This window comes from Astatotilapia calliptera, chromosome 12, assembly GCF_900246225.1.
Source record: "Astatotilapia calliptera chromosome 12, fAstCal1.2, whole genome shotgun sequence".
Taxonomy (NCBI): Eukaryota; Metazoa; Chordata; class Actinopteri; order Cichliformes; family Cichlidae; genus Astatotilapia; species Astatotilapia calliptera.
In genome coordinates this window covers 20,707,996-20,722,311 of record NC_039313.1, presented here as the reverse complement: position 1 = coordinate 20,722,311, position 14,316 = coordinate 20,707,996, and the positions used below count along the sequence as shown (strand labels likewise).

General features: G+C 44.8%; 1 protein-coding gene across 15 annotated transcripts in view; it reads left to right on the top strand.

The window, feature by feature from the left end:
• Positions 1–14,316, top strand: part of mef2cb (myocyte enhancer factor 2cb) — a 69,147-nt gene that overhangs the window by 45,291 nt on the left and 9,540 nt on the right. For 4 of the 15 annotated variants that reach the window (XM_026186830.1, XM_026186833.1, XM_026186829.1 and 1 more), the window contains 4 exons: positions 9,266–9,409; positions 9,592–9,729; positions 12,129–12,309; positions 13,149–13,196. In XM_026186830.1, coding sequence (XP_026042615.1) covers positions 9,266–9,409; positions 9,592–9,729; positions 12,129–12,309; positions 13,149–13,196 — 511 coding nt within the window. The remainder of the gene's footprint in view (positions 1–9,265; positions 9,410–9,591; positions 9,730–12,128; positions 12,310–13,148; positions 13,197–14,316) is intronic. The other 11 variants (XM_026186842.1, XM_026186837.1, XM_026186844.1 and 8 more) reach the window with 6 other exon arrangements.

Below are 14,316 nucleotides of genomic sequence, written 5' to 3'. Positions count from 1 at the left end.
CTTAAACAGCAGCAGCAGGGATCTGACTCCCTGCCTATCCTCAACTCTTTTTTTTTTCACTCTCCCTCCCTCTGTCCTTACCCAGAAAAAAAGCTATTGAATGAGAGGGGGACGGGAGGGACAGAGGGATGGATGAGTGTGAGAAGAGAAGGAGGGAGGGAAAGAGGGATGGCAGGAGGAAGGCTGGTAATTATTTCCAAAGGTCATTCTGTTAATGACTACCTGCTTGGCTAATGAGATTCAGCAAAGCTCCCTCACCATGTTTCACCCTGCGTATGTTTCACCCGTGTGCCGAGATGTGCGAGAAGCACAGGTGTGATTTCAGCCCAGTGACAGTACACTTGAGGGAGGGAGAGTGTGAGAGAGGGGGTGGTGTGTGCTGCTGGAGGGGTGTAAATGAAGAAACATAAAGAGAAAGTACATCAAGCAGGTATATGCATTCCAGCTCAACGCTCAGCCATTTGGAAAGAACATCACATTACCATACATTCTAAGCACTGCTTAGCCGATTCGCCATCTCCTCAAAAAATGACTTACTTTCTCAAGTTCTCCAAGCCAACCAGACCTGAGCTCCCTCTCTGAAGTGCTAGTATGCTCGTGTTCTGCCTCGCTCTTATGAAAATATTTTCCAGCTATTCTGCGTGCTTATTTGGTTTCTAAACAGCAACGAGAACATTAGCCTTGAGCGGTTTTTCGATGCTGATCGGCTCACTGAATGGCTTCTTCTCATAGCTCTTAAAACTGTATTAATTGCTCCAACAAGAATGCAATTTATACCCTATTGCTTTTGCGTTGGTCGCCTCCAAGAGAAATAAGGCCGTCGTATCATATCTTGTGCTTTGGTTGTCCACGGTAATTGAGTGTGCAGTCATTTTGTGTTTTTTGGAAGAGGTTGCATGTGGTGTGACATGGGAAGGGGTTGTCGGCACGAGGCCTCGGTGTTTACCGGGGATGAAGCGATTGACAGCAAGGCTTGTTTGTCCTGATGAGCTAAGGATTAAGTTCTGAAACTGCTTTGAGGGACTAAGTAAATTAACCTTGTGACACTGACGAGCTCGTAGTAAAGCGGTTTGTTAAAACAAAGGCTCCCAATGACAGACTGTTTACATGCTGTAGCAGGTTGTCAAAAATTCCTTGTATGTGGGGTTGAGTGCATGTTAATTAACGTTGAAAAGCAGGAAAGAGAAATTGTACCACTTTCAATACTGCTTCACACATCTCTATCATCAGTGCATAATTCATATTTACAGTGTTAGCAACAATTCATCTATTAATTTACAAGAATACTGGACTAGTGTAATAGCCTGTTGCCAGATGTCTCTGGCCTCCTTTGAAATCAACAAAACACATTGCCTCTTTATTCATTCAGTTACGCAAGACGTTTTTTCAACCCGAAGCTTGAGATACAAAAAAATATTGATCATTAAATGTACGTACTTTCAGCTACTCCACTCCTCTAAAATGTATCGAGCTCACCACTTAAAGCAACAGCCTAAAAACAACCCACCATTTTCTTTAAAATACCCATTTCTTAATAAATTCCTCAAAAAGTAGTTGCTTTCTAAAAATAGTCTACGGTGAAACTAAATATAGACGTCTAGCTGGCGGTTCTTGCTGTGAAAGAATAGAAGAATAAGACTGTCTCTGTCTCTGTGTCCCCCCCACCCTTGTGTTTTAAACAAGGCTGGGTGGGGGTTGTTTCTGAAACAGAGGAGTGAGTAAGCAAAGTGTCAGGATATTCATCCAGTTTCTCTCTCTCTCTCTGTTCTTGTTGATCAGTTATGAAGAGTTGCCCTCGGCGACCACATTCATAAGACCACTGGTTTGAGACCCTGAACTGCCTACAAACATTTGGTCCTTTGAATGAAATAGTCTGTTTTTTGTTTTGTTTTTTAGTGCAATTCTCTTGTTGATCCACCGCCTCATTCCACCAAACAGAGCCTTCCTGTCTGCTTTTCAAAAACTTTTCCATTACAGAAAAAGGAAATTAATTTCTCTGAATTGCTATCATATGTTTGGGCCGATCTGAGTACGTTTTGATCAGCAGATCTGCTTTACATACAATTGATCAGCCCGGAGAACCCATATGTCTGTGGCTTCCACCCTGCATCAAGGCACAAAGAGAACAAATTCATGCCCACCCACCCCTTTTTTGAAAAAGTGGTTAAGAACAAGATTTCAGATAATACAGCATATGTGATCCACAGGCGTGGCACTTTATTCCACATCACATGCCCGCTGACCAGAAAAGCAAAAGCTAAGGCAAGAAACTATATTTCTTAGATCGCTGTCAGAGGTGTTTTTTTAAGGTCAATACTGAAACGGAAGTCTGAAGTACTCACACAACAACAAAAGGTTTTTAAAAATAGACTGTTTGAAATGTGCCAATATGTGGTCCCCGTGGTGAGGAGCAGTGAAAAAGGCAGGCCACTTCTGAGGCCACGCTGCCAAAAGGCAAGACTTTTCCACTACACACAGCCCAAAACAATTCACGCCAGCCATTAGGATGAAATGATGCCTTGTTCTTTGAAACTATTTGTGGAAAATTCAGAATAAAGATCTATTTTTACATATGGCATTCCCTTCCCTGCCTAGAGCTTCCTCTTGGCCCTACCTCCTCCACCCCCACCATGGTTACTGCTTTGGGCAGGGTGTGGAAACTCAAGGTCACTGTATAGAGGTCAGCCGGCTGGTCATTGTTACTGAAGGCCTCCCCCCGGCTCCCTTTTCCTGCTTTGGCACCACGCGATAAGAGACAGAGAGACAAAAGACGATAAGTGACGATTTGTAGTGGTTGTCTTTTTTTGTTGTTGTTGTTGTTGTTGCTAAAGGGTTGGGGGTTAGGTGGAGTTTCAAGAAATGAAAAAGAGGTTGGGCGAAGGAGGCTTGAGGTTTGTTACCTGATGCTAATTTAAAAGTATGTTCATTTTTGATATGATTCATGGTGTAGTACAGTCACATGATGACTGTGGCATAAACAGGCTACGTGCAATTTCACTGTACAAAGTATGCAAAGCTAAATACGCGTGGAAAACACACAATTTAACCATTGCGAATCGATTTCTACATTGCACCAGAAATACATATAGACCCGCACTCATTTCTCTCATTTGAATAGAGAAGCGTTATTCAACTGCAGTGTAGATGGGGATGAAAGATGGCTAGGTTAACAGCGCAGACATAAGTGCCCTCTTTATCCAGTTTCACTGAGCTGGCATTGTGTCTCATTATGTCTATCTGGCTAATTATACAGTGTGGTGACAAGTCTGAATGACCACTTTGTTCCCAGGGCCGGGATGCTGCTGTAACAAACAGTGTTGGATTCTGACATGTGCTTAGTGTGTGTCTCTTCCATATGGGAAACACTGCACCATCTGGTATTCTGATGTGTACTGGCTAGCTAAGATTGTGTGTCTGTGAGTGGGCTCTCGTCTGCAGTGGGCTCTTCTTAATAGTGATTTTAGCACATGCACCATCAAAGTGGCACAGTTTGGAGAAATGTGGAGGAACCTTGTTGCACACAGTGCCCTTTCCCTCTGTCTTCTTTTCTGCCTCTCTCACTTGCCTTAACACTTTCTCTCTGTTTGTTGCTATATATCTCACTCCCTTTTGTAATGTTGAGTAAACTCTGTAGTCTCTAGAAAGCTAATAATCACATGTTTAGGCGGTGTTATTACAGAATTTACCACCAGGGATGATGGATCCCAGGTGCCAACGTCTGATTACTTATTACAGTGCAGCAGGGCAGCAGGGGTAAGGGGCATCAAAGCTGCTAAAGCACTGAAAGGCCAATGATGCGATAGTTTCTTAAACAGTGAATAAGGATACAGAGATAATGACTTTAAAAAAAGAAGCAGGCGGGGACATTAGATGGGACATTAGGGATTAGAGGTCCTATTCCTCAGATTGGTAACCTACAAAATAAACTATCTCCCCCAAATCGCTCACACACATACACACTCCATGTAGCCATCATCCATGGGCATGCCCCTCGACATGGTCCTGGCATGTTCAAACCACGCTTCATGAAACTGTGGCCCTCTTGCCTTTGGTCTGCCATCTGCTTCCAATAAACTAAGCCAGCCTGATCCCTCTGATGTTCCCTCCACTCTGAAAGGCAGACAGAAAGGACGGGCGAGCGAGAGAGACAGCGAGCGAGGAAGAAAGACAAAAATGGGAGCAAGTTAGATTGAGCCAAACGAACCCAAAAAAAGAAGAAGAAAAAAACGAAAGAAAGAGGAAAAAACTTAGAAGAAGAAACAAAATAAGAAGAATAAGATCACATCTCAGACATGCTATTACCTCTTCCCTGCCGCCAGGAAGACCACCCTGCTGGTGCTTATTGTGAATTGGCGCTGAGAGGTCTTAATCCACAGTAGGTCCACTTCATGACTACCTCCATCTTATTTTTGATAAGAAAGACAATGTTTCTATTTGTCTGTGCACCCCTATGGACACAAAACCCCTTTGCTTCTCACCAATGTGACAAGAGATGGTTTTCTAAATAGATACACACCCCAGCCTACATTGACTCCTCACACTTTGCAAAGTACGATATATACAGTCTGCTTACTGAGAATGTTTGATAGCTGGAATAAAGTAAAGCCATTTTTAATAGTGCAACATGGCAAGCTTGGAGCCTTCTAGACAAAAGATTTCATTTGAGTGCCGTTTTATTTTAGTTTAACAGCACAGCAATCATGATTAACCATAAGTGGCGCTGTTACTGATGTTTTTATGTTGCACTTGTCTATCACAGACTTGTTTCCCACCCACTGCTGAAATATGCCACAAACCCCATAAACTGGGTCCATTTATGGTGGGAAACATTCCCGCTCTTATATATTATTTTCTTTCTGGGTTTAGCTTACCGTAGTGCATGTGCGTTGAAGATCACACAGTGTTGACAGAGATATAAATGACCTGTAATACACTGGCTGTTTGGTGGAGCGCCTTTGCGCCGATGCTCCCTGTTATTGGGTTGAAGACACTGAGGAACATTCACTGGCCTGACCGTCGCCAATAGCTATAAACACAATATTGAATGTGTCGTAGCCTTCAGCCACTGCCAGCATAACTACAGAGGGAAAATGGTCAACAATGGATCTCTTTCCAAACACAAATCCTCAACTGCCCAGAGTCTATCAGAAATAAAGATGTACCCGTCAAGTCAACAGTGTTTGACTGAGCTTCTGTCGAGATGTGGTGGTTTTGCAGAAAATTAGGGGACTAGCGCAGAGGTGGTGAGACAGAGACAGACTGAGCAACAGACTGAGACAGAAATATGGGGGCAGAAAGACGGATTGAGGGATAGAGAGGGTGAGCAGGGTGGCAGAATGCCGAGCAGACGGATCCTGGTATGGCAGGAGCTCTGGGCAGGCGTCAGCTGTCCCTAGCAGACTCCCTGGGGCCACCCGGGATTCACACCCAAATACTCTCCGCTGTTTTTCTCAGGAGCTAAATGAAGTTATCGCTCACACCCCCAACCTATGAAGTGAATATAGAGCAAGCGTTTTCCTGCAATTAAAACATTAGGGAACGGCAAGCGTGTTAGAATGTGAATCAGTTTCTTTGTAGCTCAAGCTGGCCTCGGTCTCAGCTCAGGTTACCTCCGTTAGGTTTTTACAGCGGCATCCTGCCGTTCCTCTTACACCAGCCCCAGTCTAGGCTAGCTTAGCTGAGGGTGTGAAAACTGAAGGGTACCAATGAGACGGGCGTCTCAAGTATGTAGGACACCTTGTCTATGCTGTGCCTGCCTCACACAGGCCCTGTGAGTCAAGTCATGAGGGAGCATCATGAAGAAGGAGTTTAATTAGGAGCAAGCCTCCAAAGGGGCCAGAGAGAGAAACACAGAGCCAAGCAAGAAGACACAGCTTTTTTGCTGTCTTTGCTCCTCGCCATACTTTATATCCCACCTTCCTCTTTCTCACATTTACAGCACGAACTCTCTATAGCATTCTGCATGACTCTTTACATCGCTGTAGCATTTTGCTGTCTTCTAACCTCCTTCCTCTCACACTTTCTCCTCATAATCTGGTGTCCCTGTTTGGCCATTTCTTTCTTGTGATTCACAACACGGCAGCAGAGGGTAATATTTCATGTGAAAAAAATGTCAGTCATCGCAAACCGGGGTAATAAAAACGCTATAAACTTAAATAATGCTCATTTATGCCAGCAGCCAAAAGATTAGCTTCTTTTTTAAGAATACAGAAAGAAAATGAAGTTACTTAGAATATTGAATAATTTTAATTTAGGCATGAGAATGTGGGGGAATTCTTTGTGCATAAAATTATTGCCACAAGTGAACTGCACCAAAGTGTTTTTGTTTAATCCTCATCCTATTACCGTATTCCCCAAAGACTCCCTTTTCATGCCAAGTCTTCATTCCTGTACTCCTGTTTCTCTCAATATTACAACAGCAACCTTTTTTTTCACTGATCATTATTCTCCCCATTATTTTGAAATATAAGTCTTGGATGTGCCTTATATAATGGTGATGTTACTGTATAACAGACTGAAAGTTTGGAGCAGCACTCAGTGGCATATTCAAGGAGCAGATAAAGCAATGGGCTATTAGAGGAGGGTAAAACACATAGGATGGCTTGAAAGTAGGGCAGCAGGATGGTGAGGTGGAAGGCTGAAGAGGGAGAAGTCCTTCTAAGGCTACATGAGCTCTTCAGCAGTTCTGATTGGTTGCTGGGTTGTATGCTAGGCCTTTGGCAACAGGTGTGATGCCTTTAAACAGGTGGGCATAACTGAGATGAATGGCATAACATCTTTGTACTGCACCCTAAATAAACCGAGGCCGGCTGGAAAGCTAAGCCTGGGTCAGTCATGCAATACTCACACCCTGGCTAAATGCACCTCCATAAACACACAGGGCAACTATTGCCCCACTACTGCTACACCGCCAGCTCAATTACCCCATATGGGTGTCACCTTTAACTCGGCCCCCGTTCTCCTCTCCCAGCAATGCTCCACGGCTATTCTTCCAAGAATGGAAGTAACTCTCTCATGGACTCATGTGCTGGTGGCAGTAGGTGGAAATCTATGCAAGTAGGAAGAAAAGTTGTTTTGATTTTTCTTCTTTTTTTTTTTGTTTGTTGTTTTTTTTTTCCTTGCATGCATTCTCATGTGAGCGGGAAAAGGCCAGTGGTTCAGCTCTTGTCAGTTCGATATGATACATCGCCAAGGCCAGATTGAAACTACGCAAAAGAAATAGCAAAGTTTTACATCTCACGCCTTTGCCAAAAAAGACAGCATGCTAAACCTCTGTGCCCCTTTTGTTCTCTTGACTCATCCTCCTCAGATAGAGCAAGAGTGCCTGATTCACTGTAGGTCTATTGGAAGTCAGATCTCCTGCATCGCCTAGCGTGATTTGTTTGGTGTGATTTCCTGAAGACTGTCAAAGATGTGAGAGATGCTTTCAAATTCAGAATTCCAGATTTCCACTCCAGGGGCCAAGTGAGGATTCAGAGAGAGAAAAAGGAGAGCCAGCAAATGTTGACACACTTACAGTAGCTGCCTCGCCACGAGACGCCTCAGGAATCAAACAGTTATCACACAACACACAAAAGAAGCCCTCTAAGTTCACTAAAACCACACTCAAAACAGGCCTTTGTTGTGCTGACATGAGAGATGACTGGATTTTTATTTGTTTTCTAAGCAGGCAGATCGCTCCTTGTCACTTCTGCTGCTGGTTGTGATGGAGTAGCTAGCACTCGTATCTCTTCTGTGAGTGAGTACTGACAGAGACAAACAAATGAGAGGAAGAAGTTCACCGAGATTAACTTATCTTAGCATCTATCTTCCTCCTTTCTCCTGCTCAGTCGCTCTTTCTTTTTTCTTGACTAACACCCACTCTCACACACCCACACATGCACACACACACACACACACAGACTCATTCCCCTCTTTCCCCACCCACACACACACACACACACACTATACAACATATACAGAGAAGCGCACACTCTCACACACTTGATCAGCATCAAATACAAGGTGTGCTAAAGTAAATTTAATTACGTCTGTCTGATATGGAGCTTCAGATGAAAGTAGGAGAGCGCAGTGTGAAGCGATGACTGCACAGACAGGAGCAGGCCCGTGATATTCCTCCCGTAGACTAATCTCCCTTTATTAAAGCCAGGAGGAGAGAGGCAAGGGGGAGAGGGGGGGGCATGTGGTGGAGAGGAGAAGGAGGAGGAGGAGGAGGTGGTGTCTTTGATGAGATCTCTCTAACTGTCAGCTACTGTACTTTTCTTCTCTGCCGCTCGGTCTTTGTCTCTCTCACTTTTGCGAGGCAAATGAACACAGCACCTATCGTTACATGCCCACTTGCTCAAGCAAACATACCCTCGTGCTATCACACACAGTAATGCGCTCTGAAACTTATCCCTGTTGTTAAGGTTGTCAACAATATCTAAAAAAGGACAGAGACAGCTACAGATACAGCCCCCCCCCCCCCCCCGCGCCAACCACCACCTCTCGTTTTCTTATTTATCCCAATGCTCTCTTTGTCTGTCTCTCTCCTCCAGTGAGAGGGAGTGGTGATCGAGTGGAGAGTGTGCGTGCGCTTTTTTCCCCTTCTTCTTTCAGCGTGCTATTTTCTGTCCACTCTAATGGGGGCAGGTGGCCATCAGGTGGCCAGAACAGAAACTGCCACATTTAATAGCACATACACCACACTCGTAAACTTGTGCACCTCGGCTGTATTTTAATTCTATTTCACGGCCCGCTGATAATTATGGTTGTAAAATATGTTTTACTTTTATGACTGTTCCCTTTTCTGTGCAATTATGAGGTTTTAAGGTCCCCCCTTGATTTGTCATTCTGTTATGTCTTGTTATTGAATGTGATTGAATCATTTGTGCCTTTTTTTTCTGTGTTTAGCGGCATGTTTACTTGTTCATAAAAATAGGCCGTGTGTCCTCACCCCATACCATCTTGTTAGAGTTCATACCGTGAGCGTTTTTTTTTGTTAAAGCTTTTTTAAAAATTAAGATAATTTGTAGCAAAGATCTCATTACCCTACGCAGTAAGCCAGATTTGTTCTTTGTTTTTTAATTTGATATAAAACCACATCGGTTTAAGAACTTTTCAAAAGTGTTTCTTTTTTTTCAAGATGTCCTTTAATCAGACTTACATTCGAAAATGAACCTCCTCACACTTCATTACCATTATGTCCCTCCGAAGCTGTTCACCTGGGTTTCTCTTCCCTACCCCAAAGCCCTTCAACTATGTTGTGCAACTGCTCTGTTTGCAGACATTGAGAAAGAAGGGCCTAAACGGCTGTGACAGCCCAGATCCCGACGCAGATGACTCGGTTGGCCACAGCCCCGAGTCTGAGGACAAGTACAGGAAAATAAACGAGGACATTGATCTGATGATCAGCAGACAGAGACTGTGTGTAAGTACTTCTTGTTAAACCCAGAGCCTTCTTCTCACCTTTTCTTTCCTCTCTCTCCCTCCCCCCACATGCTTTCTGTTGCTTCATCCCTGTCATCGTCATCTGTTCCTACCGTCCATCTCTCCGTCCCTTCATGTGTGTGTCTCCCCTCCATCCTTCTCTGTGGTTGTGGGACCTGGCAGGCATTGAGCAAGAAGGAGAACAAAGGTGGCGAGAGCCCGGAGCTCGAGTCTGCGCTCATCCTCACCCCGCACACTGAGGAGAAATACAAACAGATTAACGAAGAGTTTGATCACATGATTAAAACTCATAAGATACCTGTAAGTACTGGGTTATAATCAGCAGGCTGACAAAATGCTGACTGGCAAGTAACTGTTGCGCTAACCCAGCTAACCACCATTGTTTGGAAGCAGACTAATTACACAAAGTGAGAGTGAGAGTAAGATCGGGGTAAAATTGCACTCTGCAAAATTACAGATCTTTGAATTTTCCTGTTTACAGTAGAGGAATGGTCCTTTAATTTGACATGTCTGCAACCATAACTAGTAGGCACGTATGCTGATTTAACAGCATAGTTTCTTTTATGACAAATTTTAACCTCACCCGGTTCCCACCTTGAACCCGCTCTACCCATAATGCCTTGCCTGGCTCTCAGGAGAGGTGTGGTCTGCATGCGCTTTTCCTTTTCCTGCACCAAAACCCAGTGGTCTGTGACCTGCAACAACAGGGACAGACAGTGTTGGCAGTGAAACAGCTGCAGGCATTCGAACACTCTTAATAAGCCCGTCTTCCTAACTCAAAAAACTTGCTTATCTCTCCTCAGGCAAACGCCTTTGTAGCTTTGTATATGCCTAGATGTGTTATCTGCTGGATTTATATTATGTAGTGTCAACTTTACAGAAGACTTTAACCTATAGCTAGTTGCCAGGAACTACAAAATTGAGGCCTTCTTTCTATGTAAACTGAGCTTGCCACTCATTCAGAGAGCACATTATAGAATGGTTAGCGCTTCGGCCATACGGAGCAAAGAGATAATTCCACGGTAAATCACTCAGAGAAGAAGAGTAGTGTCTGAGCCGCATGGAGTAGGAGGAGATGTGGTTAGAAGCGAGGCAGTGGTTGGTGAGCTGGGGTGGTGCGTCGGGGTGAGGTGGGGTGTGTTTGGGATCGGAGAATGGGTGGGGTTGAGTGGTGGTGGTGGGGGAGATGGAGGGGGGGGGGTGGGGTTCTGCAAACAACAAGTGGCAGTTCAGTGTGTGGTCAGAGTGGCTGCCAAGCACTGGGCCTCTGGATTGCAGGGGACTGTTGAGGGGACTGCGGGGAGAGGCAAAGGAGGAAGATGAGTGAAAACAGGAAGGATGGCACCAGTTAAAGGACAGCTCAGAAACGGGGCCCTTACACCCAGCAGTAGAGTGTGTGTGTGTGTGTGTGTGTGTGTGTACACATGCAGAAATGTGCACGTACGACGACAGCTCACGCATTTTTAAATAATAGTTCACCGGGACCAATTAGGTCAAAAAAGTCCACCAAAGAGTCAGAGATGGAAGAAGTAATAGGGTGGGTGGGAATAAAAAAAACAGAACCAGAGACAGACCCTCAAAAAAAATAGCATACATAGGTTTTGGCTAGCCACTCCCGTGCAAAGTCGCAGTTAAAGCGAAACGTGGAGAGGCCCATAATGAAATATGGTTAGAGTAATCATCTTTGTACATTGAAATAATATTTGGCCTGCTAACAGAACATTAGCAGAGGGGAGAAAATTAAAGAAGCTGAGGCACATCGCCCACTTCCACATGAGCCAGGCTGATGATCTCCCTGATGCACTCCCTCCATGGCTCTGAGACACATGGCAGTAATTTAGGGCGCTATTTTCTACTTCCTAAAACTAACAATGCAGGATCAACCACTTCCAGGGCACTCCCAAGGTTAAACCCTTATGCCAAGTGACACAATAAAAATGACAAACTAGATGCCGGAGGCTTTTCATGTTCCTGGTGAGACTATTGACTGATCTGAGTGCGTCACTTAAAACACTTTACATAAGCTCCATATGATCTGAAAATAAGTGATCCCCCATTGTGTTCTCTTGTGCCGTTTTACTTTTGCAAGATATTCTGCAGGCTTGTTAGTGAGGTGAAGATAGACTGAATTATCTTAAGCGCTGGGACAGTGGAAAACGATTGGCTTTGTTCCCTGTGAACCACAGCCTTCCATTTTTTTATGTATGACTGTAATGACTTCAGCATAATATTTCCTTTGGTCAGCCTTTTGACTTTTACAATGGCAAATGTTACAAGATGTCAGGGCCAGCACTTGACTCCTGCGTAAAGACATTAGTAGCCTCCAAAGTAACTCGATCACACTGAAATGAAAAAGTACCGCCAGTCCATTTATATTATCACTGAGGCAATTTGAGTAACTCTGAAAGGAGTTTTCCTTTTGTCTTTCATGCAATGCTGCTTTTGCCCAACTCTGCTATCTTGTATTTTTATTCTTGCTGTAAGGAGTTCAGTTCATCTGTCCATTAGTCCTATTGAACTTCACTCTTTAAGTTTCTTTGTGTTCCTGGACTATTTCTGACCTGTCATGCTTTTTTCCTCTCTCTTTCTTTCTGTTTGTCTCATACTTCGCAAACCTTGTTTTATAACAATTCAAGCATCAGAATCATTGCAATCTTTAGTCTAATCACACCCATGTTTATGTCTCTCTATCGTCTCAGCAGGCCGTGCCCCCATCGAACTACGACATGCCCGTGTCCATTCCTGTTAGCAACCAGAACAATCTCATTTACAGCCATCCCGGTGGATCCCTAGGCAACCACAATCTGTTGCCACTGGCACACCACGGCCTACAGAGAAACAGCATGTCTCCTGGAGTTACACACAGACCCCCCAGTGCAGGTAATACAGGTCGGGTCTCGCACGCACTCATGCACCCATGTACATGCTGTTATCCCATCTGTCTATCTTCTCAACTGTGTGTACCTGTCTGTCATGATAATAGAGGCGCACATAGAAATGTGCAATTTATTTTATGACAGCTACCCACAATTTTCCACCTAAAGGCAGTTAATGAATCCTAAGTCGTCCCCTCCCACATATATTCACATATTGCCTGCTCAGTATTCTGTTCAAAGTGAGCTGATGATTTAATGCAATATAAAATCCCAAGCCACAGGCCTGCTGATTTAGTGTTCTGTTGTACACACAGGACGTCTGGCCTTATATATAGGCACCGAGTTGCTGGTGACATAAGCAAATTGGGCCTGTTGGTTTGTTATTGTTGTCCAAAGTCCTTTTTTTGTCCCTTTGGTCTGAAGGCTGCTGCCCACACCCTCACCCTGTCATTACAACTGGATGCTAGAAATGCCAGCGCAAACTAAATATGAGTTTTGGCGCTTGCAGCATCCATGCCAAACCGCACACGCTCTGGACCCTCCCACTCATCCACCTCTTATGCCTTAAAAATAATAATGTGTCATTTTTCTTGGACGGCAGCTTAATGCATCCGCTCGTAGTGTCCAGTTGCTAAGCGTGTTCAAGTTGGAGTGGGAAGCTGCGCCGCTTCTGGTGTCAGTGCACATATGACGGCCTGACACACGCGCGCACACACACACACACACACACAGCACATTGTGATTAAACCGAGCGAGAGACAGAAGGTGCAGTGGAGCCAGTGTGGGTGTCTATCCTCTAATGGGTTTCTCTCGTTTTGCTGCGCTCTCTATTTCATCTTACAGGTGGCCTCATGGGTGCCGACCTTACCACTGGCGCAGGCACCAGTGCTGGTAAGAAAGCCCTCCTCTTCTCACACACAGATGTCTGCTAACATGCACACACACATACACCCACTCACACACATACATGGCACCCACTCACCCACTTGGGGCCATAAAATGCATGACTAACACTAACCCAAACCCAAGTGGAGATTTTGTCCATGATGTGTTGAAGTTAGTGGTCGTGGAGTTCATCTGGGAATGTTTGCTCAGTGCCTGGGCTGTGACACATCCTGCCTGTGTTCATCTATAAAATGGTAGAGCAAGTGGGGGGAAGAGAAGTAAAATGGCATTATATCCTGAGGCAGCAGATATAACAGAGATATTGCTAGATTCTTTAATGTACACATACAAATTTGTCTTGTTGTTCCTGTCACCTCTCGGATTTCTGTCTAGAACCAAATTAATTCAGTGTTTAGAGAGTCTCACGGTGGGATAATGATCCTGCCGGTAGCTCAGCAACACACATTTGGGAAACACGTGTAAAACATCTTATGTGTTAACTTCTGTTTGTACATGGGTTTGTCCCCGAGGACATGTGAGGCCCGCGTTTATAACAAAGAGACTCCCTTTTAAAGGGTTGAATTTTTACGACTTCAGCGTACGGTGCAGAGTGTAAAAAAGAGAGAATTGGGGGCGTCAGTGGGTCACAGCTGGGCAGCCTTGTCTGGCCCCCGAGGCTCTATCACAAGGGGTCAGTGCCTGGTTTCTCTGTCTGGACAGTCATCGCACACACAAACACATACGCGCGCACAACAGGCCCATTTGTTGTGGCGTGTGTTCCATTGACTGCGTTTTGCAGTGCATCCTTCAAAAGTAGCCTTTGTGTCACTGCGCTGAAGGAACAGAGGCACTCTGTGAGCGCTGCGCGTCGCTCAGCAGCGGCGAAAAACACAACGTGGAGAGAGAGTCATGTGGGAGCTGAAAGATTCCATTCAGTGCTCTCTTAAATCTCATCTGGGGTGGAGTGGGGGGGGGGGGCACAGTGATGAATATCCACCAATGGTGGAAGCATGTGTGTAAAGGAGAAACAGAGGGGGGAACACAGATGGAAGTGTTCTGCGAACTCGGTCAGCCATTTTAATGATGTTCCTCTAAAATCATCAGTATGAAGTGGCACAGCCACTGT